This window comes from Hemibagrus wyckioides, linkage group LG06, assembly GCF_019097595.1.
Source record: "Hemibagrus wyckioides isolate EC202008001 linkage group LG06, SWU_Hwy_1.0, whole genome shotgun sequence".
Lineage (NCBI taxonomy): Eukaryota > Metazoa > Chordata > Actinopteri > Siluriformes > Bagridae > Hemibagrus > Hemibagrus wyckioides.
This window is the reverse complement of record NC_080715.1, coordinates 28,411,328-28,435,694: the sequence shown is the minus strand read 5'-3', so window position 1 is coordinate 28,435,694 and position 24,367 is coordinate 28,411,328. Positions and strand designations below refer to the sequence as shown.

The 24,367-nt window shown below is 42.1% G+C and overlaps 1 protein-coding gene across 2 annotated transcripts in view; it reads left to right on the top strand.

Moving 5' to 3' along the window:
- The first annotated feature begins 2,188 nt into the window (after nt 1–2,188).
- Nucleotides 2,189–24,367, top strand: part of zeb2a (zinc finger E-box binding homeobox 2a) — a 45,551-nt gene continuing 23,372 nt past the window's right edge. For both annotated transcript variants that reach the window (XM_058391361.1, XM_058391360.1), the window contains exons 1-2: nt 2,189–2,310; nt 3,831–3,936. In XM_058391361.1, coding sequence (XP_058247344.1) covers nt 2,209–2,310; nt 3,831–3,936 — 208 coding nt within the window. In that variant the 5' untranslated portion in view covers nt 2,189–2,208. The remainder of the gene's footprint in view (nt 2,311–3,830; nt 3,937–24,367) is intronic.

Here is a 24,367-nt window from a genome sequence, read left to right as displayed (position 1 = left end):
GAAGTGTGATCATGCAACAAGTGTGTGTCTGTGTGTACATGTACGGGTGTATGTGAGTGTAAGAACTCACATGGTTGCATTGTGGTCAACCTTTCCCCAGGTTCTTGATGACTAGCTCTCTCACTTCTCCTTTCCAATAACTCACTGACTTCCATTGACTTAGGACATCACACTTAACTCCCTTTCCTTCATCAGGAAAGGTTAACAAGAGATCATTTTCATTGTGAAATACCTTTGCACTAAAATGTTATTTAGGATTTGGTTTATAAGAGTGTAAAAGTATATATAATAGTACGTATTTTTACTTCTACATTTTGAGAAGGACATTTCTGATTATTTCTGGTGCCATCATTTGATGTACATCAGAAACTACTACTATTTACAAATTTACATACAGGCTTCCAGCCTTTAAACGTTTGCTTTTGAGCGTATTTTACAGATCAGCTAAAAAAGACAATTAGATTTGACAGTATTTTCTAAAGCAAAACATGAGATCTTCATATTCACCCACATAAACAGTTATATGTCATTTCTTTCCTATTTGTCTTCCAGGATGTAGCAGACAGTAAGGTTTTATTGTGAATTCGTAAGATCTAAATGTTTAAATCATAAGACAGGAGAAAAAAATAATAATTTCTCAGAAGACGAAGCGCATAAGTACATTTCTTGTAATACCCGAGTCAATAAAATCGGTGGGAACTTGGCCGTGCGAGTAACATGTCTTGCGCATGCGCGACAGGGCGCTACAGTTTTTCGTCTTAAGCCGAAGTCCCACATTTGTTAGAGAGAGAAAACGAATATGTGCCGAGGGTTTTCATCCCTTTCTCTACCCCGAACTCCTAAAAGCGTTGTACACAATAACTTAGAGCACCGTCACATCTCAGAAAAATAAATAAATGCACAAATAAATGGGTCATAGTTTGGCAACAAGAGAAAAAAAAATCAGTGCAAATAAATTCCTAGGTGAGGATTTTATTCACTCTCCACTGTAATCCAATTTCATGCTACACTCAATACTCGAGAAGACGACGTACGCACACACACACACACACACACACAGAGAGAGAGAGAGAGAGAGAGATAACAGTGGTCTCTTGAGGAAAAAATATTTATTATTATTATTATTATTATTAATTACTACTAATAGTATTACTACTACTATAATAATAATAATAATAATAATAATAATAATAATAATAATAATAATAATAATAATAACAGTTATTTAGACATGCATTAACTGCTCTTTTTTGTGCCATTCTATATTTTCATGAATGATGCAGATTGAAACTCTATTTGTCTGGAATAAGAACACAAAACCACTCTGGCATTTTATTGGTCAATTAGTATCTGAACTCCACCGAGAATTAAAGCTTCAGGGAAGGAACAGCCCTTCTACCAACCAGAGACGCGTTTAATAACGGAGGAGGGAGCCATGTGTGTGTGCAGTATTGGGTGAAAAGATAAATATAGCGGGATGACACGAGTGCACAATGGATTAAATAAAAGAAACTATTGTGTGCTGAGAACTACGGACTTGACCAACATACCGACAGAAACACGGATCCCTAACACCTTTTTTTATAGCTAAAACAAAATATACAACTCAGGAGAAGTCCGTGATCGTGATCACGACATCCCATTGGAGAGCTAAGTCTCCATAGCACTCACTTGTATGTAAAAAAAAACAAACAAACAAACAAACAAAAAAAGAATCTATCTGTTGCGCCGAATGAGTGGGGACTTCAATTGCGCATGCGCCACTACAGGTACGCTACCTGTCACATCCAAAGTAGAAGCTCTCAGTTTGCCTGCTCTTAAAATTTTTACCCCAAAAAGGACCTCCGTCACGTGCGCTTTTCTTTACATTCCTCTGCGTAAAGATAGGTGGCGCGTGTCGCGCCTCGGTGTAGCGCAAATAAAGTAAAGAGAGAGAGAGAGAGAGAGAGAGAGGAAAATTATCAAGAAGAGGCGTAACATCACGTCAGCTCCTCCAGATCTTAACTCCTAACCTGTCCATCAGGAATAACGGTCCCTCACGTGAAGTGAATGGTGCACACGCTCGCGCCTGTGGCTCCGTCCGTCACTCGCCTTCGCCTTCCAAACCTTTCCTCAGCATTTTCCTTCCTCCCTTCCAGCCCGATTCGGGAGGTTTCCTACACAGTCCGGTAGGTTTGTTTGTTTTTGTATCTAATCAGGCCCTCGTAGATGACGCTTTGCACCCCGACTGAGTTATATCTGGTTTTGTTTGGGTTTTTTTCACCCTCCCCGGGAATAAGAGATCTTGGCATCGTCCACTCACCTGCGCAGGTGAGAGTGAAGGAGAGAGGGAGAGAGAGAAAAAAAGGAGCGCGCTCGCGTTAATGAGAGTCTGTGCGGCTTCGAGCTCAGGACACCGGCGCTCCCGGGAACGCGCGCGCTTTCCCGTTATAAGCGGTCCGTTCAGTTTACAGTTTAAAACAGTTCTGATCGGATTTATTTTATTGTTTTATTATTAATATGACAGGTAATTTTTTTTTGTTTACATTTTTTTTACAAACTGTCAATTCTCTCTCTCTCCCTCTCTCTCTCTCTCTCTCTCTCTCTCTCTGTGTGTGTGAGTGCGCGTGCAGGTACATATGATGTGTCATATGCAGAAGTGTCAGTTGATTATTTTAAACGAAAAGGAAACGAAAACTGATTTATTAACTGAAATTTACTTAGACTTTAAATATTCATGTTTCTATATTTATAGCTGACTATTATTATTATTATTATTATTATTATTATTATTATTATTATTACTACTACTACTACTACTAACATTTAAATAGGATGTCTATGGTTAGCGTTACTCTTAAAATACGTTAATAATGTTAATGTTTATAATGCTCTACTCCGTCTATTAGATCTGTTACACTTCAGCTGTGAATAAGCCAACAGGTCTAATAGCTCAGAAGTAAATAAGCTATTTCCTTTCATCTCTTTCCATTATTTCCAAAACAAAATTTGGCGTTATGATGGAGCAAACCACAAAAAAACCTCCCTCTTCCCTCTCTCTCTCTCTCTCTCTCTCTCTCTCTCTCTCTCTCTCTCTCTCTGTGTGTGTGTGTCTATCAAAAATGTTAAATGAGCCAAACTGATGTGTGATAGTTAAAGCGCCACAGACTTAAATGAATTGAAATATAAGGACTATAAACTGCGTTCGCATTGTTGCCACAAGAAAAAGGAAAAGCTCGACTAAAACCTGATGCGCAGTGATCATTCTCTCTCTCTCTCTCTCTCTCTCTCTCTCTCACACACACACACACACACACACGCACGCACGCACACACACACACGCACACACGCGCACACACACACACACACACACACTGAGCTTCTTCCTCTTTATTTATACTCATTAGTGAGAGATATGATTAACCTACATGATTTTTTTTAGTAAGCTAGAGAGCTGGACGTGTTGTGTGAAAACTTGTAAAGAAGGTGTGTGTAAGTGTGTGTAGTGTATCTCCTTTTTTTCCTGTGCCTGTCCCCCCCACCTCTCCGCCTCCTCTCTCTCTCTCTCTCTCTCTCTCTCTCTCTCCCCTTCTGCTGTCCGATCAGACACTTCAAAAGATCAGGCGACGCACGGCGCTCCCTCTCAGCGCGCAACAAAACTTCATTTTGGGACTTTCCAATTCTTTTTGGTCCTTTCTCCTTTTCACAGAAATATTTCGTTTTCCCTTCGTGTCGCGAACGAGACTTGCTTTGTAACTCAGAAAAAACAATAATCACAACAAACAAGACAAAAAAACAACAACCCAAGTGAGCCCAAACTGTTGGCGTCGTTGTGTTTTGGTGTGGTTTAGATACTGGATGGAGTTGCTGAGCGCCTCTTATCAATGAAGCCGGAGATCATGGCGGAGGGGCCGCGCTGCAAGAGGCGAAAACAAGCCAACCCAAGGAGGAAGAACGGTAAGGAAAGAATCTTTTTTAGACAACTGTTTGTGAACTTTACGAACCGGTGCTGCTTGTGAGGGGACAACGTCTAGTGTTTGATGTGTGTGTATGAGTGAGCGAATGTTTGACTCTGAATCGGACTGGCGTTGTCAAAAATAAAAAATAAAAGAAAGTGGTTAAATAAGTGATGATGGACTTGTGGAGACTTCATGTTATGGCATGTCAGTGGTGGATATGATGGTTTAGTGTCACACACTGTGTGTGTGTGTGTGTGTATGGAAGTTGAGAAGTTTAGTCAGTGAGACAGGGAAGCTGAGTAGCGGTCCTGCTTATCCCATGAGCACAAAACCGTTATGTGAGTGCGCGCACCCGCGTGCGTGTGCGAGAAACAGACAGATAGGCAGACAGACAGACAGAGTGAGGCGCGCGCACCATGTGAGATTGTGTATCACGTTAATACTGTTTTTGTTTTTATTATTATTTAGTAAATTTGTCTTAAACGGTTATTTAGGCGAGTTGAATGTGGTGAAAAAACGGAAACTGAATTCATTCTTCTCGCACTCACTTGGTGAGAAGTTTACAAACACGAGTCACTCTCTTCTCTTCTCTTCTCTTCTCTTCTCTTCTCTTCTCTTCTCTTCTCTTCTCTTCTCTTAGTTTCGCCTTAAGTAATTGATTATGAATCAAATAGTCATGAGTGTCGGTGTGTGAGTAGGTACAGTCGAAAAGTATAAAATTATGAAGGGTGACACTGAAACTAAAATCATGTCTTTCAGTATAGTTCACTGTGCATGTGCAACAAGAGCTGGGTGGTGTAACCTAAAAGCCGATTTTAATCCAATAATCAAAAACATGGAGTGTGTGTGTGTGTGTGTGTGAGAGAGAGAGAGAGAGAGAGAGAGAGAGAGAGAGAGAGAGAGATTCATTAAAAGGACATACTCTGTCCCAAAATTTAATCTCAGATACTTTATTTCTGAATAAACTTTTAATCCAACTATTAATTGCCCTGTATTGATTACTTCAGGGAGGGAAAGAAAAATCGATGTGAACCCTAAATACAGCTCCAGGCTTGTTTCATGAACCAGGACAAAGTCAGTGGTGTGAAATAGTGTAACATGGGGGTGATGAAGGGGTTAGAGACGACAGGAGTAATCAGCCATGTGCTTGTTTTGGCTCGGTGATGTGTCCTGGTGATGTGATCATGCATGACAAAAATCATGCTGAATTGTGATGCATTAACGTGAGGAGTCCTGGAGCTTTGTTTTTGTAAATAATAATAATAATAATAATAATAATAATAATAATAATAGTAATAATAACAGTCTCATTCTCGAGTGTTTTGAGAGCCTGTTAAAGTCTGTTACGCCGGTTGGTGTTTGGACACAGACAGAAAATAGAAAATAGGGTTAAAAAATAAGACTGAATTTGACAACGTCAAAATGGACAGGACTATCATTTGTCTTTTCTCGTTAAAAATTTATTCTTATTATAAAATGTTTTACACTGGTTACACTGGTAATCAGCTATGTTTAGCTATGATTAAATAAAGACAAGAGAATTTAGTTTGATTTTGGCTTAAATAAAACAACCCTCCCTGTACATTTTTATCCTGATCGTGCATGATCTTTGAGCAAAACAACACGTGTTTCAGCCTATAATGAAATAGAAACATTAAAATATATAATATATATATATATATATATATATATATATATATATATATAATTTTTTGTAAGTTTGAATAAATTTTTGAAATGGTCAAAATGAATGGTTCAAGCTTTGTCTCCTGTTCGAATGTCTAGAAATTGTCTAGCCACTGTTGCTTTAGTTGCTGCAATTATTGTGCTTTTTTTGGTGTATTATTTAGTATAACAGTATAATAAGTATGGTTTAGGACCCTGCTCTCGACCCTGTGTCTGTGTGTCTGGCCACACCTTCTTGTTTTGTAGTGCCCAATGGGAGTTCAGTTTAGAGCCTGAGTGTGTAACTTAATCCGTGTGCATGTAAATGCATAGCGTTCAGCTGTTACTGACTAAACTGTCAGCAATACACACTTATCCCTCCCTTAACTTTTACAAGTTTATTAGTACCGTACTTCAGCTCTAATGACGAATGATGTGGTGTCATACTTTATTTTTTTTAGGTTAAAGAAGGTTTTTTGTCAGTTGATTTTTTTTCCTCATCTCTAGGAAATGTATAATTCTTCTAAATATTTGTCATGGCACACACTTCATCTCTTTAGTTGAAATATATTGCCAATTTTATCCCTCTCCTCCCTGATTTAGTCACACTGTTCAGATTAAATCACTTGCTCCTCTGAAAAGAAACACTGTCCGGTGTTTGATTTGAGACCGTTTCAACGAGGTTAGCAGGTTCACCCAAAACAAAGGGCTAAGACAATGGCTTGTCATCTGGGCATCTCATTGGCATGCTCTTATAATCAGCAGTGCCAGGGAGCCCAGTGTACCGTCTCTCGCACAACTAGGCCATTGTCCTGGCAGCTGCGTGAGACACCTTTCACTCCGTCCTTTCCTCGTTTCCATGAAATAAACGCTTTCTCTTAGTGGTAGAGTGCAGCTTGTAATTGAGAAAAATTAATTAGATAATATTACAACTTTTACCCTAGTCACCCTGCACCCGTATTTACATTCATACACACACACACACACACACACACATGCCGTCACCGTTACTGTCACCACTTCTTCTCCCATCCGCCCTGACCTGAATGCCTTTCATATCTGCTCTGCCATGTTTCAGCCACCCCCCCACCAAGTCTCTATCCCTTTTTCACCCTTTCCCTCGCTCCCTCTTTCCCTCCTCCGCCACACTCCCCCTCAGTAAACACCCCCGAGGGTAGAACAAAGAAAAGGAGCTCCTCTCCTCCTTCTTAATCACAATTCAGCCCTTTCACTGCTGCTAGGCCACTCTCTCGCTTTCAGCATCCCAAAGCCTGAGATGAAAAGACTGCGCACGAGAGAGAGAAAAGGGAAAGCGAGAGGAAAGAGGCAGAAAAGTAGAAATTATGCCTGGCAAAGAGAAGAACAGGAGGTGGAGAGGTAGAGAGTGACATAACTTTGGTGTCTCTACACGATTGTTAAACTTCCCCTGGTTACGCAGCCCACAATAGACTGTCGCCTAAACTCAGAGTCTGGGCTGTTTTACTAATGGCACAGATAGTGTTACTGTATGCCATTCCTGAACTATTAACAGAGACAGAACAACAAAGTAAGAAGGATACAAGGCTTAGAGAAAGCAACAGATTCCTGCTGAGCGTGTTCTTCTTCTGTTAGACTTAAGGTGTACTTCTGAGAGGTATTTAATTTTTACTGATTATGAGCCTGAGGCTTGATCAGCTGCCTCCTTGGACACTGATTCATGCACTAGGCTCTGTATCTGTTGCCAGACAGATGTCACTCTCAAGTCACTGACTTTCTTCAGCCACATCTCTTTTAGTGAACGAGACAGAATGTCCTGTCAGGGGCTAAAAGCCTGCGCCTTTTCACTGACAAACGAGACACTGCTTATTGTGCCAGCTTTTCACTCGCCTGTCCCCCTTGCACCTCAATAGGTCAGGGATCACAAATGCAAATCTACAGGCCTACTAAAAGAGAGAGAGAGAGAGAAAGGGGAGGATGCAGGAGCACTCAAATGAACCATGTGATATGAATTCCTAATTTTATCTGTTTCGCCCCCACTCCCTTCAACTTTTTTTTCTGTTGTTGTAAAGAAAAGGAGATTATCTGTACACCTTCATTCAGATCCCCCCTCCCTTTTCATCTGGGCCAAGCTGTGCAGGATTTAGGCCGATTTACTTCAGCAAACACCTATGGACAACTGGGGAGGGGACGGGGCTCCGTTTGGAAAGAGGGAGCCCTTTGTTTGCTGGGGTGCAGGAGGCCTAAAGCTGAACCGGGCGGCCGCATTATCGCATTAAGTAGCGTGGTGGCCTAGGGAGCCTGGTTAAAGCTAAAGTAACTGGCTATCTACCAACGACGAGGGGACCTACATTAGCAAAAGATATGCGCCTCCTTTTTACACCCTAAGAGTCGATCCTTGGCCTCAGAGATTGGTGCACTTAGAAAACCTGTGCATAACACTTTACATGGGATGTGTAGCTCCAAGTTAAGCATCATCAAGCCCATCCCCCTTAGAGTTGATGTAAAGACAGAGAGAGAGAGCTTTATCCTCCCCTGTCCTCGTAACATCTGTCACTGCTGAGAGCGACAGGAGAATGCCACCCAAGGCCCTGTTAGTCCTGTGTCACTTGTGACTAACCAGAATGAGCAATTTACAGTCATGGGTCCGACCCCCTCCACCGTTCTCTTGCCCTCCCACTCCCTTCGAGATGATACAGCTGCAAATGCAGAAGCGTTTGTTTCTGTGCGGACAAAGGCTGCTCCTGTGTTTGGTGTGATGAGCCGGGCCCAAACGCCCACACTTTCTCCTCATCTAGTCAACTCTGAATGTAATGTTTCAAGGGTTCTTGGTGCCTGCTCTGGCTTTATCAGCTGTTTGGTTGGAGGTGTTCTGTTGTTGACGGTTTGTGCGTGTGGTTCAAGGTGACTGACAGGAGTTTGTTGTGATTTTTCTTTCCCCTCTCTCCCTCCCTGCATGTAACCATGTGCACATTTTCTTCATGAGCGAGTACAGTGTAGCGGCGTGACATTTTGTGGCGCCACACCGCCGTTAGCCTAAACAGTGAGGATTTACCAAGGTCAATAATGAGGTATGTCACTGCAGGCTGCAGAAACAACAGCCCTGGTGATAATGAATAGAAATAAGGTTCCATCAGTAATGGTGTGTGTGTGTGTGGGGGGGGGGGGGGTAGTTAGCAATAGTTGCAAAGTAAAAATAAAGTGGAACACAGCTTTTTTGATCCACTTCCTGGGAATAATCACAGGCTTCTTTTCATGCATTATATACCTTTATGTCATACTTATGCTTAAAATTCATGACTATCAAAGGTATGGATTTAGCCTACTTTTTCAGATGTTCTTTCCCACTGCACACTTCCGTTTGATTAGTGGAACACCTCCGGCAAGGTTGCCGCCACATGGAACAATCAATAACGGATCGGTGGATTAAGGTGTCATGACATCTGCGGGTTCAGACCTTTTGTGCATGGGTGAGTGCCTCTTAAAACTAGCACTGATAACAGCGCTCCCTACCTAGTGCCAGATCTATATCTTAGCCTGAAAGACTGCCAATATGTCCCCAAGCTGCCCAGTCACCTGCATGCATTCACAAGTTTCCCTTCACACAGCTGCAGAGAATCTGCAGATCCAGCCCTGTGATAGTGTGGATAAGTAATTGGAATACGTTGCTTGCAGAGATTACAGAGTGTAACAGGCTCTTTCATCTTTGGCCCCCGAATCCCAGGAATTGTTCAGTGCTTGGATTAGATTCACCCGTCTTTTCATTTATGTCGGCCTGTTATGATTGCTTTTCCATGTAGGATGTGAGGAGTGTGAAAGGAATATGGGCATGACTCTTCTCTGAAATAAACCTGGCAAATGGTAAGGGAGACGTGTTAGTCTTAGTGACAAAATTCCGCCTTGGCTGCTGCCTAATGGGCAAACTTAATATCACTAGTGCTAGTGCAGAGGATTGAGCTCTCCGTTAACCAACCTTTCAGGCAGCAAACATCCTCAATTCAGTGTCGAGCTCTGGCCTCATCTTTTTTTTTATGCTCCTGTTGCTCCATGCATTTTCAGCAAATTGCCCACCAACAGGGTGCTTGGATCTAGAGATTACAGGGCACTATTTTTTGGGTTATAGGTCTAGCAATTAAAGTAATGAGGAGGTTCTCTGCTCACGGAAGCCAGGGCCTGAGCGTAGTGCTGACTCGCTGCCTGCCGAGTCGATAAGTCCTGGCCCACAACCTCAGGCAAAAGCATGCATGGCCCTTATCAGGGAGGATGTCCTGTGCTTTACATTCCTGAGCTAAATGATCCCCTTCCTTAGTGTAAGCACTACAGCTCAGGAGGATTGGATCTGACGGCCATGTCAAAGCTATAATACAGTAGCTCAGTGGAAGATGAGAGTGCAGGCTGAGCTTCCTTAAACTTGTGCAAAGCTTCACATTTGCTGCTGCACTTAACCTGAGCTGAAGTGAAACCTGAGCTTTAATACGATATTTGAGAGTGTTGCGGAATGTCTAGAAGGCACAGGAGGGTCTATGGATTGCCTGAGATGTGGATGTCATGCAAGGTTCTGTAATATGTTGGGGTTTTTTTTTGCAACGAACTAAAGGTGTAATCCTATTTTAAGGTGCAAGAACAGCCTACAGCAATCTGCAGCTATGAGAAATGTTATGAGGTCTTTATTCTCTTCTAAGCAGCACTGAGACTGAATTGCCATGTGTGCCATGGATCCAGATGGCACATGTGAATCTACCTTTTCAGGCAGGCAAAATCACAGGTCTTGATGCCATCAGCTTTTCAAGTTTTACAATGGGCCAAGCCTCGTTATTACCGCTGGCGGCCTCTTTGGCGAGACTGCCATAAAGAAAGTGTTCCTCAGCAATTAAAGCTAATGAAATATTCATGTGTGGCACCTTCCTTAGCCGTCCTCACAAATGAGCAAGCCACGCTTAATGTCTCCCCCACCCATCCTACCAAACCAACCCACCCCACTCCAGCCTTATTATGGTGCTAGCCTGGCATGCCTGCAATTAGTGCACTATCTTCCAGTGGCGACTGGGCAGACTGAGCGGTGAGGAGGTGGAGACAGAAGGAGGGTTGAGAGGAGGATATTAGGGATAAGGAAGGGCTGAAGGTGTCTTACACCAAAATGGCATGAAGGGGTAGAATCGGCCCAGCGCGATAAATAATAGGCATTGCTTATGGATTCCACCCACTTCTAATTCACTGAACTCTTGTTATGTAAAATAAGTGTAAAGCTACATCGTATTGACTTGGTAATAAGTATTAATGCTTATATTTGCCGGGGAGTGTTGGGATTTGAGAGGGGCGACTTCTGTATTTTGTGCAGGTGCATGCGCGTTCAAGGGGTATCATTCGGTTTTAATCTGCGCATTTCACATGGGCATTAGACACTAATCACATTGTGGCCATCGGTGTGAATGGAATATGTGTTGTAATGGAGATGCCTCTTGTCATATTATGCCAGGAGTAGCTTAAAGGAGAGAGGGGAAACCCGTCTCTAATTGTAAGTTTATCTGAAAAGAGCACAGCTGTCCACCCACTTGCATACATATATATCTTTCTCACTCTCACTCACTCTCTCTCTCTCTCTCTCTCTCTCCCTCTTTCTCACTTAAACACGTACACAAAAAACACAGACATGTTTAGTAGAATGACAGTGCAGTTTCGTTTAAGGAAGCAAGAGACATAAAAAGATATATACATATAGTAAGTAGTAAGTTATCAAGTTAAAATGCAGCATCAGGATTTTATTTAGCTCAAGAGTTTACTCCATTTCCACATCAACCTGTGGAAGCCTTTGTCACTTTATGAGGTTTTCACTCTGCCAGTGACCCCCTTGCATCTCAATGAGGTGTTCTGCCCGTAGCCCTCCTCCCTTGTTCCCACGCATCATGGTCCTATCAGCTCAGCACCTTTCTCCAGAGCTTGCTGAGAAGTCTCGTGCATCCTCACGCCGCCCAGATCTGCCGAGGTGTTTACTATGGGATTATGAGGCAAAGGGGGTGGGGGAAGGTGGAGGACTGAGCCGTGGGAGGCTTCGCAGGCAGCTGAGGGAGAGAGGTAGCCATGGGAAGGGCCCCCCCAAAGGCATGGAATGCCAGTGAGGTCAGCAGGGGTTGGAGCAGGGGGGGACCAGAGGAGCTCTCCAGGGATGGAGCAGGTGCTTTTGTACAGGCCGTCAGGCATCAAAGACGTGATGGGGCTGAAAAGGTTAGTGCTGGCGCTGTGAAGCAAGTCCCCCTGTTATTTTTTTGGCTCAGCGGCTGAGCAAGTGGGTGCAGGGGAGAGGGTGGTGCCTGGCTCCCATGCTCTGGTGTTACAGAGGTCACTTTTTTGTACCTGAATGGGCTCCAAACGAAGTGGGCTACATGGTTAATTCTGAGAGTAAGAAAGTTGGCGCCGTAACCGTGCCTGATATCACAAGCACACTCACTTTCTCACAGATGGAGAATGTGTCAGGTGCCAGTCTTACAGGTAGCTATACAGGTACATTTTAATAGTCATAATAATAAAACAGACTCGTGTCAGTGACATTTTTTGTTTCCTTCATGCTTTGGTAAACATGAACAAGAGTGACAGAACTTTTATATCTGTTGAATAGTTACAATGAGGTTTTTCATGGATCATCTGTTGTTAGTTTTTGAAACTGGAATTAGTTTTTTTTTGTTTGTTTATTAATTGTTGGTTTATTCCTAAGAAACCAGCTGTATAAACAAGGAAGAATGAAGCTCATACAGGTCCAGTGATTCATTACTTTATCTGTTTTGGGACATGTCAACTTGGAATTAGGTCAAAAAGTCCAGCCAGGCATAAAGCTAAAGTGCCCATACATCCTAGCGACAAATTGTTGTCCCTCTCTTTGCACTTGACGTCCTAGCTTCACCCAATCAGTGTACCTAATGTCTTTTTTCCTCCCTTGTTCAGGATGGGTAGAGCAGGAGGAGGTAAGAGCGGGGGAAGTTGAAGGGGGGATTTAGTTGTTGCAGGTTGCGTCATGGGACCCGCGGTGTCCCCTTTTGTGCAGCACGTCAAATGTGGTTAACATGCGGCCATTTATCTGCAAAGCCCCTGGGTGTACAATGGTCTGGGTGTGTGTGTGTGTGTGTTTGGAGGGGGTGGAAACGGTGAAACGGTAGGCTTAGTGTCGAAGCGTTCCCATTCTCTTTCTCTGTCTCTGTCACACACACACATACACACATACACACACACACACACAGACACACACCACCTCCCCTCCCCTCATTTCTCCTCTTGGCTGCACACAACCCTTTTCCGTCATTGTTTCGTTCTTCTTTCTTCTCTCCCCCGGGGGGCGCCGCACGGAGCAAGCGGGTCAGGCGGCATCTGACAAGGTGCTTCAGAATGTCGTAGGCTCCCGTGAGACAGATTGTTCCGGGCAAATGTAGAGGGTGCTAATAAGGTGTGCTGCGACTTCTCAAGTAGCATCCTGACAGTTCGTGAAACTAAAACATGACTTTTTACCATGAAGCCCCTTTAATTTTGTATGGACTTGAGAGCGTTAATGGATGATTAAAACAAGTGAGAAACTCAGCAGCAATGTAGCAGTGTGATCTGATGATGTATTTGTGGCTGTATTTGTCACTTCGCTTGTTTTTGTCTGAGTTAAGTCCCTGATTCACAAGTGGCCTGCAAATGGAGCTGGCATGCATGCATTTCACAGGTAACGAGATTACTCCGGGCCAGTGATTGACTTGTTTTCCAAAGAGAGCAGCTGAAGTGACTACAAAGGGAGCCAGGTCTAAAATTCATTGTAACTTTATTACCCCAAGTCAGATACAATCAACGAGGAATTTTCGCCTTTCCTTCTGTCAGTGTACCTTCGGTGTGTCTCGCGAAGGGAGCAGATGCAGGGAAAGGTCACAGGCAGTGTGCAAAGAGCTGAAGCAGGAGGGGCAGCTGAATTGTTTGCATCCATTATGTTTGGAAATAATTGCAATGGTACATTAGTTGTGGTATTCAGCCATTCTAGATTGATGACAGAGATTACCTAAAGTTCCAGTGAAGCACTACAGACGTAAGAGCTTGTCAATGAAGCAACAACTTCATAAATTCTTCAGGTCGGTCTCGTCTTGCATTAGCAGGACTTACAATGAGAACGCAAATAATGCTTGTTAATACATTTCACCTTTTGATCAACAGCCAAGAGGGTTTCAACTTCAAACGTTCCTGTCGTCTGTGCTGTTTTCACCGCAGAACGGGTGGTTGCCGTCCCCACAGCCAAAACAGCGCTGGGAAACCACAGAGAAGCACTGCCATTTTCTTTTTTCCATGCACAGCCTAAAAATACGCCACAGTGCATCCCGGCATTTTTGCAGCGGCCGCACAGATCTCCGGCCCACTGGCTGGATTCATGCACTCGATCCCGTGTCATGTAAGGGCAGCTTAATGAGCGAGAGGCCAGCCATCACCCATTTTAGCTGAATCAAGGAATAGTTTACATGACCAACAAAAGCTGTTGGTCAGAGTGGTTTAATCAACTTCCTCACCGAGCATGACTTTTATCTATATATTTGTCTTCATTAAACTATTTATCCCTTTTATTTCCTGACCTCAATCTGGGTTGAGAACAAACCTTCTACTACTCAGCAAGATTACAATTTGTTACTGCCTTATTTTAATTTATTTATTTCACTTTGTACCTAAGCACATTGGCATTGCATAAACACTTCCAAATAAGCGAGGTTCAAAATTATTTCCCATGGCTCAAGAGACACAGGGGCAGGTTGAAAAAATGTGCAAAGAGTGTGAGAATTTTAAGTTTGTTTATAAGTTTGTTAGATGATGTTCTAATGCTACTTGGCAACACCATTAGTAAACGTTTCATTAGTTGCCGTTTTTGTGTATATGAAAAAGTTTGTGTACCCGAGTCGGTGCCACCCAGCCAGGTTTGAGACACAACATCCAGTCACCTCTCATCACAGAGCCATCTGTAAACATTTAAGAGAATAAGTTTGCTTACAGACTGTCCCTTTTAATTAGAGGCTGGGCTTGGTGCCCACCCTTTTCCAGAGGTTATGTGATAACTGCACCTCATTGCGAAGGATGAAAAGATCTGCTGACGTCCTGCCCGAAACACTCTGAGAGGGGAGGAGCGTCAGCTGCACTAGGCGCTGAACAGAGAGCGCAAGGTCTAAAATAGCCACCCGCTAACACGAGACTTTTCTGCATGCTTCGTGCTGCATTGATTCAACCTCAAGTGCCTCAAAATATTACAATCTGAAGTGAACAGAAATGGATACAGGTGGCCGATATTTTGGTTTGTCATTCATCTAACAATATTGCTCACGAAGTTACTCATGAGGTGTGTGTCTAAATGGGTGTGGACTTGTTTACAGGAGTCACCCTTGACTCACATGAGAGGCTGAATGAACTGGATGAATTTGTGATTTAGCATTTACATTTACAGTATTTGGCAGACGCCCTTACCCAGAGCGACTCTTTTTTTTTTTTTTTTTACACAAAACTGAGCAATTGAGGGATCTTCAGTGATCTTGCTCAGGGGCCCAGTTTGCTGGACCTAAGATTGGTAGGCCAACCACTAATCTACCACATCCCCAAACCAATCATACTAAAGTAGGAGTCAAGTAAAGTTACCCTAAATCCTTGAAACACCTGAAACTAATGCCCCGAGCAGACACTGAGCGATAATGAGTGCACAAGGTTAGCGTGGGAAAGATGATGGCGTGGCAGAAATAGGTGACCCAGTAGGCCGCCTGGGGGTCGTACCTCTTGTCTAAGAGGGGCTTTTGTTTGCACGTCTCAGACAGGAGAATGAATGAAAGCTTGGAGTGGAGGGATATGCCTGGTTTAATATATATAATGAAGCAGGGAAAGGATGTGACTGACATTTCTATATACCATCCCAAATCAATGGCATTATCTACACAGAACCCTGTGTTGTGTTTTCTTTTCGGGAACTCTATTATCATGGAAAAAACTTGATTTGAATATCATTATTTCAATGTGCTTAGCACTGATATCAGGTGTGGTGTTGGAGATTTGGAAAAAATAGTCTTAACGGAAAAGAAGAAATATGTGAATGGACAGTTTTTTTGGAATCGTACACAAGTTGCCATGTTAACAATGCAATAAACAATGTGTTAATCCTTCTGGAGGGAAAATCTGGGTTAAATGCAAATTGGTTGAAGGAATATCAGACATGTTAGCTGCAAAGATGTGCACTAGACCAGAAGGTAATTCATTAGGAACTGACCATGGCTACAAATAGCATTCAAATGAATTGAAGGAAAAGTAATTATTTTCGACCTCTCAATCTCCCATAGACATACACACACAAACACACACACACACAAAAGTAATGTTAAATTTAAACATGCAACTTCCTTGTAGACGTAAACTAAAACTCCATTTCATTTCAAAGTGATTAAAAATGTATTAGAAACATTAATATCTTATTAGTATATTTGCTGGCATAAAATATCAATGTATTTCCTGAATGAAAATCTTAATTTCAATGTATAACTAAAATATTTAGGCTACGGATTTTTATCATATTAGATCCTGCTGCAGTTTTATAATAAATTAAAATAATCACTGACAAATTTTCTTTTCTTTTTCTTTCTGTCTTTCTTGGCACTGATGTCCGATGTTGCTCTCCTCTCGATCTTCCCAATGTTACAGGTAAGACCACGTGTTTAATTATGTGTGATTACGTTTTAAAATAATTACTTCCTGGATAAAAAAACTCGAGTCGAAGACTTTCTAATGAAAGCATAATGAAACCCTAGGCAGTGTGTACTTTACCTGGTGCGCTTTCTCATTTGAACCCATGGTAATTGTCGCAAGCCCTTTGATTTTGTGTAGTCTTACGGCTGGGTACATTATTTGTAGTATCACGTCTCTAATAAACCGCTCTGAGATACCTTTCTTTTTTATCAAGACGTGGTAGTTCCCCATAATGGCACATTTCTTGAATAGTCTCCTAAAACAGCAGAACAAAGAAGGCTTTTTGAATTGTGAGAGTGAGTTTCAGTGTTCAAACAGGTGGAAGCATATGGCTGCATAAATAAAAGCAGTATGGATATAAATTTTGCTCGTCTCACACAACCAGCAAATATTTAACCGTTCTAATAAAAGCTGCGTGCTCTTCGCAGGCCCCTGTGAAGAGAGGCAACAATATCTCCCTGCACACGGGGAAATGGATAAATCCCTTTTCCCTACTGTGCAAAATCTGTTTTTTTAATGTAGCACACAGCTCCAAGCCTTGTTGCGTGGGTGGGCATGTATTCTTCTTACTAAAATCAAGGATACCACTTTTTCCTTTTTTTTTGCCTTGTTAAGAAAGGCATCTCTGCAAGTGTGTGTCTAGGCATACAGTTTGTGTATGTGTGTGTGTGTGTTTGTGTGTGAGTGTATATGAGATTCAAAGCATTTAAATTTCCTTCTAAAGTACAAAGAGGAAACATTTAAATTTCCTTTTATGCCATCAGAAAGAAATATGAATTCAGTAAATTTTTACATCTTTTTGTCCAGGACTGTAGTTTTGTTATTTTTTGAAGCTGCTTGTCCATGCTTACTGTTATTGCTCCCTAAGCTTGACAGTTACACACCTTTGTCACAGAGGCAGACACAGGGTGCTATTTTAAAAAAGCGTGTGAGGAACTGCTAAACAAGAGAAACACACTTGGGTGTCCGGTGAAGACATGGCTGACTGCAATGTCAGAGAGTGTGCTTGCATGTGCGTGCCCGTGTACATACGGTGGTGGTGTTGAGAGGGCTCATGTGAACGTGAGGTGCATTTGGAGATGGAAGTAACAATTCTTCTCGGGCCTCTCAACACCACCTCTTAATTGTGAGACGAAAAATGGCCTTCTCACAAAGATCCCTATTTTGGTTCCTCTAATAAGCCTCTCACAGACGAATGGCGCTTTTTTAGACCAAAAAGGCCACAAGCGTCTTAAGGAGTCACGTTTTAAGTGACAAATTGTTTCTCCAACAATGGAGCCATCTAATTGCTAATTGGAGCTCACAGTCTAATAGAGTGAGGAAGGATGGAGGGTGAAAGAAAGAGAAAGGAAAAGGGAGAGGGAGAAGTGTCCTCACACACACTTGCTTTAGATGGCACCTTGAGTGGTCACACCAGGATTCAAAAGACACAGCCATGGCACAAGTCCCAGTCTGCTTCTTTCTTTGGTTATGGATGGGATGAGGGATCGCTTCGATTTTCAAAATGTTTAATAGCCCATTGACTTCACCAGTCAGATAAGTGGCTTCTCTTCTTCGTCCACAGATTTCTGACATCTATAGCCTTTTGGGAACATTGCTTCTCCTTGATCGTAGGTAGTGAGTAACAATAGTTAGGAAAATGGGACCTTAGAAACAGGGCTAAAATTTGCTAAAGGAGGAAATGGAGCAGCATGACTCTTCTGTAGTGGGTTGACATTTGTGTCCCACCTTCTGAAGAAGTTGTAGTCTTGAGTTCTCTAAGATTCTTTCACTGGCATCTGGATTTGATCAAGAGGTCACTTCCTAGTGCTTCTAACCACAGCCTGCCCATGGAGTCATTTTATTGTTGGTGCTGGAGGGGGAAGGTGTCTGACAGCTGTAACAACACCTGAGACAAGTCACTTATCTCCTTTGGACTCTGCTTTAGTATGGTGAAAGAGAGAGAGAGAGAGAGAGAGAGAGTGAGAGAGAGAGGGAACCAAGTGCCAGCTTGAGAGCCTTGGCAACCAAGAGCCATATAACGCCGGTGTCAGTCATCATTGGTTGAGGGGCAGGGATGAAGTCTAGACTTAAGTTGTAGCATAAGTTTAATCACATTTCAGCGTCTGCTGTGGCTTAAGCCTCTGGCTACAGCAGGGAACTGGAGTCAATGGTCAGATTGTATCAGCAAATTAAGGCCTTGGCAGCGGGTGATCACCAGAGTTGTGGGACAAGCAGCTGTGGTCCTTTTGATCTTCAAGCCTCTCTCTGTTGCAGTCCCAAGATAGCTGTCACTCAGACATGCCTAAAAATAAGACTTGTGTTAAGAATGCAGTACCCACCAATGATACCCTTTGCCTGTAGCAAACATTTCCAAGATCCTTGAAAAATGGTCCTGTCTCTCTCTGTCTGTCTATCTGACCCACTTGAGAGTCAAAAGGCACTTTGTCTGAAGAACTGGAAAAAAACAATGGCTTTAGAGGTGATGTTAAAAGTAGTTCATGACCCTCTTCTTTAAACCCAGAGTGAATGCAACATCGTCTGTACTAGCCTCTAGCATCCCTTGAGAGAGGGCATTATATGCTGCTGTATTGTTGGCCTGCCTCCTGCCAACTGTGCTGGGAACAAAAGGCCGAGCGTTTATTAACAGACCCTGCTGTGTTAAAGGAAGCCCTGACCAGCCCTCCTTTCCTGATGATGGCCTTATCCTGGCTGGACTCTCTACCACCAAGCAATTTGAAGTCCCTGCTTAATAGCCAGGTAGATCACCACCACTGGAGGAGGACATTTCATTGGTGCTTTGTTCTCAGCAGGAAAGTGCTGCAGTGTAAAAAATGTGAATAGCCTAACCATCAGCAGCGTCAGCATTTTATTTGGCAGGTTCTCCATTTTAGATTGTTCTTCCTCTTTTAAAGAAGTGGCTTTGCTAAAGTTTAAATGCTTGCCTTCTGCTAGACCTAGCTGCTTTCCTCCCAGGAGAGACAGCTACAGGTCGATACTTCTCTTTTCAATAAGTTTTGGGGAAGAATTAAAAATGAACCTTGACATCATGCAAATGTAAATTTTGCATAATATGTGTAAGCTTCTTCAAATAAACTGTATAAATGATTAAGTACATTTGAACACATTTGAAAGTAAGTCAGTAAGTATGTTTTCATTAAAAGCCTAAACTTCATATTACTTCTCTTTTTACTAATCATATGACCAAACAGGAAGTGACACATCGAGCTTCAGCTGCAGCAAAGTTGTTCAACATAACTAGTATGGTTGTTTATGACCTTGTCAATGCCAGTCATGCTTGATTACTTCAGTTTATCAGCTGTAGTCTGTTATGTAGACAAGCGCATTACATTTATGTTTTTTGTTTGTTCTTGGGAACTTCATGTCACTGTCTCCTGCAATTGTCTGAATAGAGAGACGAACATAACCTCATGATCCAAAAACAGGGGAAAAAATGTTTTCAAGTTGGACGAAAAATGAGGGTATAGCGCCAAGAGTTGAACTTGCTTAGTTGCTCTTGTCTATCTCTGGCTACAATAGCAGATTTCTGGCGCTTGCCCTTGAAATCATCTCCACCTGGATGTTGTAGGCCTGAGTCCAAACACTATAAGGAAATAAAATACGAGTGTGAAAAGCTTGCAAGAATGGCTCTTCCCCCCCAGTGGGACTTTCTGCACTCCAAAACGCACCTCGCTGACAGGAAAAGTTTATTGCGATTCGTTGAGTCAAGCGATGGACCTTGCGGAAAATGCTACGAGCATGAACTGTCACATTCCGCACCTATGATGGAACCGTGCACACTTTTTGCTCTCCAGCTGCTGCTTTCTAATCTGTTGTGTAACTATTCCTAAAGTTTGTGACAGGTTCAGTCTCTTGTCTATTGTTGGTTGCAGAGAACTGTACACAGAAAGACAATTTCGTCTTCGTTTTTTCTTTATGCACTCTAACGATTAGATTATATCTAATATCTATGTATTATTTATAGTTTTTTTTTTTTTATATTCTGAGAAAATTTACAGCCACTAAGTACTCACTGATCTTAATACGATGAAAAATTAATGTGATTACTTTGGAAATTAATACTTGTCAGAAGAAGATATCCATTTATAATGAGCTATTATCCTACCACAGCCAACAAGCTTTCCGACCTCTATGTTGTTACCTTGTTTCTCTTAATCCAAGGTATGGACTTGATTAAATCAATAAATATTGCTTGGTTGAAATTTACAGCATGTTTTTTCCCCCTCATTTTCTTTCTGGAACGTTCCATTGGACAAATCTGCATTGGTGTTTGGCTGTTGTGACCTGGATTTCTTTTTAAAAAAAATTCTCTGTCCCTGTGATGATCTATACATCTATAGGGTTTCCCTTGAAGCTCTCACAAGGGGAAGGCAGGAGATTTACAACTCTTCGTGCCTCTTTCATAATATGACTTGCCAATAAAGTAACAGACTTTAAGAGGCCCATTAAACGTATGTGGGTGGCAGAGCAAAAGAGAACGAGCAAGACCTTGGTTTTTAGCTTCCATAAGGGAGGGTGTAATGAAGACCAAATGACTACTCAGGAGTCATTTATTTGATTTTTTTCCTCTCCCTCCACTACCTCCAGCATACAGCTTCACTTAACTGGAAAGTTCTGCCCTGGGGAGCGAACGGCTGTCAGTTCTTTTTACTTCAGACAACCGTTGCCATCCACAACGGCGAATTGGATGGGGGGGGATTATACCCATGAGGTGCCCTGGGGGCAGGTGGATTTCAGGGGTCATTTTCTCAGGTCACATGTAGGAGACATACATCTGTCACTCTGAAGGTAGTGTTGGATAGTCTAAGCGATCATCTTCTGATCTGTAAAACGATTCACACCATGATGTGGAAGTACCTCTAAACTGGCTTAGACTTATCAATCGCTTGAGGTCTCAGCAGTAGTCATAGCATCAGGCAAACCAGCTGAATAAGTGGGAAATGTTTTACATGTAAGTCAGTCGAACACCTTCCTGTTTGCTTTTCATACAATCTAGGTAAGTCTGGGATGCAGTATACAGTATCAAGGCTTATCAAAGCCAAGCAAACCTTCCCTTTTCCATTACTAAACAAAACATTGTAAAGGAGTTAGGTTCTGCTGCGTGATGCAGACTTATCTAAGTCATTAGGCTCAAGGATAGGTGACGAGAGACCCATATCAGTGTTTATGGTTCACTGGTCAAAACAAACCTCTTATCAGAGGATAGTTACCTACACTGCTAGTCCACCTTATCTTGAGAAAACATGGTCATGGTCTTTTAATGACCACTGACTAAGGTATGTGAAAGTGATCAAACCAAAAATGCAGCAGCAAAAGAAAAAAAGAAGAGCAAATATGTCCCTGAGGAAAAACTAATTTTAATCAGACAACACTTGGCTTTAAAGTGAGCATGGTCCTTGATGAACATTTGGATTGTTTAGGTCTGGATGTTCACAATGTCAAACAGCTGTTTCATCTTCACTGATTCGGCCTGAAGGATTTAACCCATTTAAATCATGTGAGGGTCTAACCGTGCTGTTCAGCGGCAGTCGAACGTTGGTAGCCGGGACGCGTGGTACGCCTTGAGAAAAGTTGTTATGGTAAGTTCTGACCACTTGATTGTTAGCTGCTGACTTAGAAAGTTTCACTACTGCAAAAGTCTCTCTCAGGAAATGTACAAATAGGTGGACTAGAATACCACTGTTTCGTCACATGCAAGAAATACTAAACGTGTCAAGGAGAGAGGAACCTGTCTGGGTGTGAAGCAGTACCCGAATTCTCGCTCGATGGTGTAATCCGCGTATGCGTTCTTTACCTTTGTAGACTTGTTTCTGAAAATATATGGGATGGAATGTAATTAGTCTCAATTTGTTAGCTGTTTATTAATATTGTACCTCTGTAAGTATATTGGAAAAAGATCTGTCCTGCCAAACCACTAAAGCAGACAAATATCCAGTATCCAATATTTATTTGTTAGCTAATGGGGTGGAAGAATGGCACAACGCTCTTAGGAGATTTGTTGTTTCAGCAGAACGTCTCTCTTCGTCTATTAATTGGTCTGCCATTTCTGTACAGGCTGAGAATGACTGAGCTTTTGTTACTACAACGAAATTTCTCAAGGTACATGCATGAAACATTGCAATTAGACGCTGATTTTCAGGATTTGGGATTTTAAAATATGTTTTGTTATGTTCTTTGATTTAAAAATTTCCTTGGGGCTCTGAAATGCAAAACCGAGACACTCAAATGGTGAACCTACAATCTGGGCATATTTTGTGCCAACATGAATAAATACAATTGTAAACAACTTATTAAATATTTGCCGAGGATGAAAGTATTCCAAAGTCTGACTGGAGCTAATGAGGGAGATTAGACTTTTACAGTAAGGTTTGACTTGTACTGTAGTGGGATGGAAAACAAAAAAAAGTGCCCTCCAGTCACCCTCTTATGGGTCAAAGGTCAACTGGCAGCATCTGCCATATAGCACAGAGGGATGTGTGGGCCATAGGGCCTACAGCTACATTCACCTACCTGGCAAAGATCAAGTTGGAGAAGAGTGTGTGTGTGTGAGCAAACTCATTATTAAATCATGCACTGAGGTGGTGTGAAGCTGGTGGATTTTCAGTTTAATAGGAAATATTACAGATTAAACATGTTACGTTCTTTTGTTGAGAAAAGGGGGTCGCACTCCCACCTAGGTCGATAAATAATTCATGCTTTTTGGAAGTAGGCCTCGAGTCCCCATGAGAAGCCAGCAGGCTGCTAGGGCTGAAATAGCTTTATCATTGCCAACATTTACACGAGTGTGCTGTATATGCATATGCAATTAAAGCGGAGTTCAGCTCGTCTTCAGCTTCAGCGTAGCAGCTTGCTGTTAAGGAGAGAGAGAACGAGTCTACATTTTACTAGACTGTGTCACCCTCCCTATGAGGTGGCTGTGAATTAATGCAATAGCCACAACAGATGACTGGGAAGATATCCATAATGAAAATGAAAGGAACGCAATACACAAATAACACCAGCTCTGCGTGTGAGAGAGCAGAGCTAATGAGTGGATACGTTTCAGTTAAGGAAAAGGATAAAGACAAGAAATACCTCAACAACACATAACTCCCACACAATCTGTTGCACCACACACAGAAACACGCACACACAGTACATGATATCGGTGCATGCAAGAGCCTTATCAGAGACAAACAGATCGAGGGTTTGCATTTCCCTCTCTGATTAACTGAGCAGGTTTGCCCGCTTTACATAACCGTAATGAACACACCTAAAGCATCCTGGTGCTAGCTTTATTTTTATTTTTTTAAACCTCCTGCTGGGCTTTGACTAATTTGCTGTTTTTTTCCTTCTGACTGGCATAAGGCTTAATGGATTTGTCCAGACTGTGCATCTGAACAGAGGATTTCACTGCTTTCATTGACTTTTAGATAGCTTTCAAATTTTCTGTGGTATTCAAGGGCAAATCTGGCCAGACATGGGAAATGAATAGGCGAGACTATAAGATGGTGAATAATATGAATTCTCTCTCTCTCTCTCTCTCTCTCTCTCTCTCTCTATATCATGCACACACTCACACACTTCAATTTTTCACCACCTTTTTCCTCACTGTCTTCTCTCAGTATTCTTTCACTCTACGTTTTTCCTTATAGTCTAACGGTGTTCAGCTATATCATGTTCTTCCTCACAGTATTCTCTCTTTTATGGTGTTCTCTCATATCATGTTCTCTCTCATCACGTTCTCCCTTTCCACGTTCTCTCCCATATCATTTCGTTCTCCCTCACCGTGTCCTCTCTTCAACACTAGATTTTTCCTTTACCGTATTCTCCTGTATCGTGTTGTTCCTCAGTGTCTTATTGTGTGTTTTTCTCTCTTACCATGTCCATCTATATCATGTTCTCACTTAATGTCTTCGTCTGTATCTTTTCTCGATCTCATCATGATTTCTCTCACCAACATTTTCTCTCGTATCATGTTCCTGGTTCTTGATTGTGAAGCTTGTGTGCTATTTTACCTTTTAACCAGATTTAAATGCTCAGTGTATTGTCAGTGTTTGATAACCAGCTTCTCCTGGTTTTTGAACTCC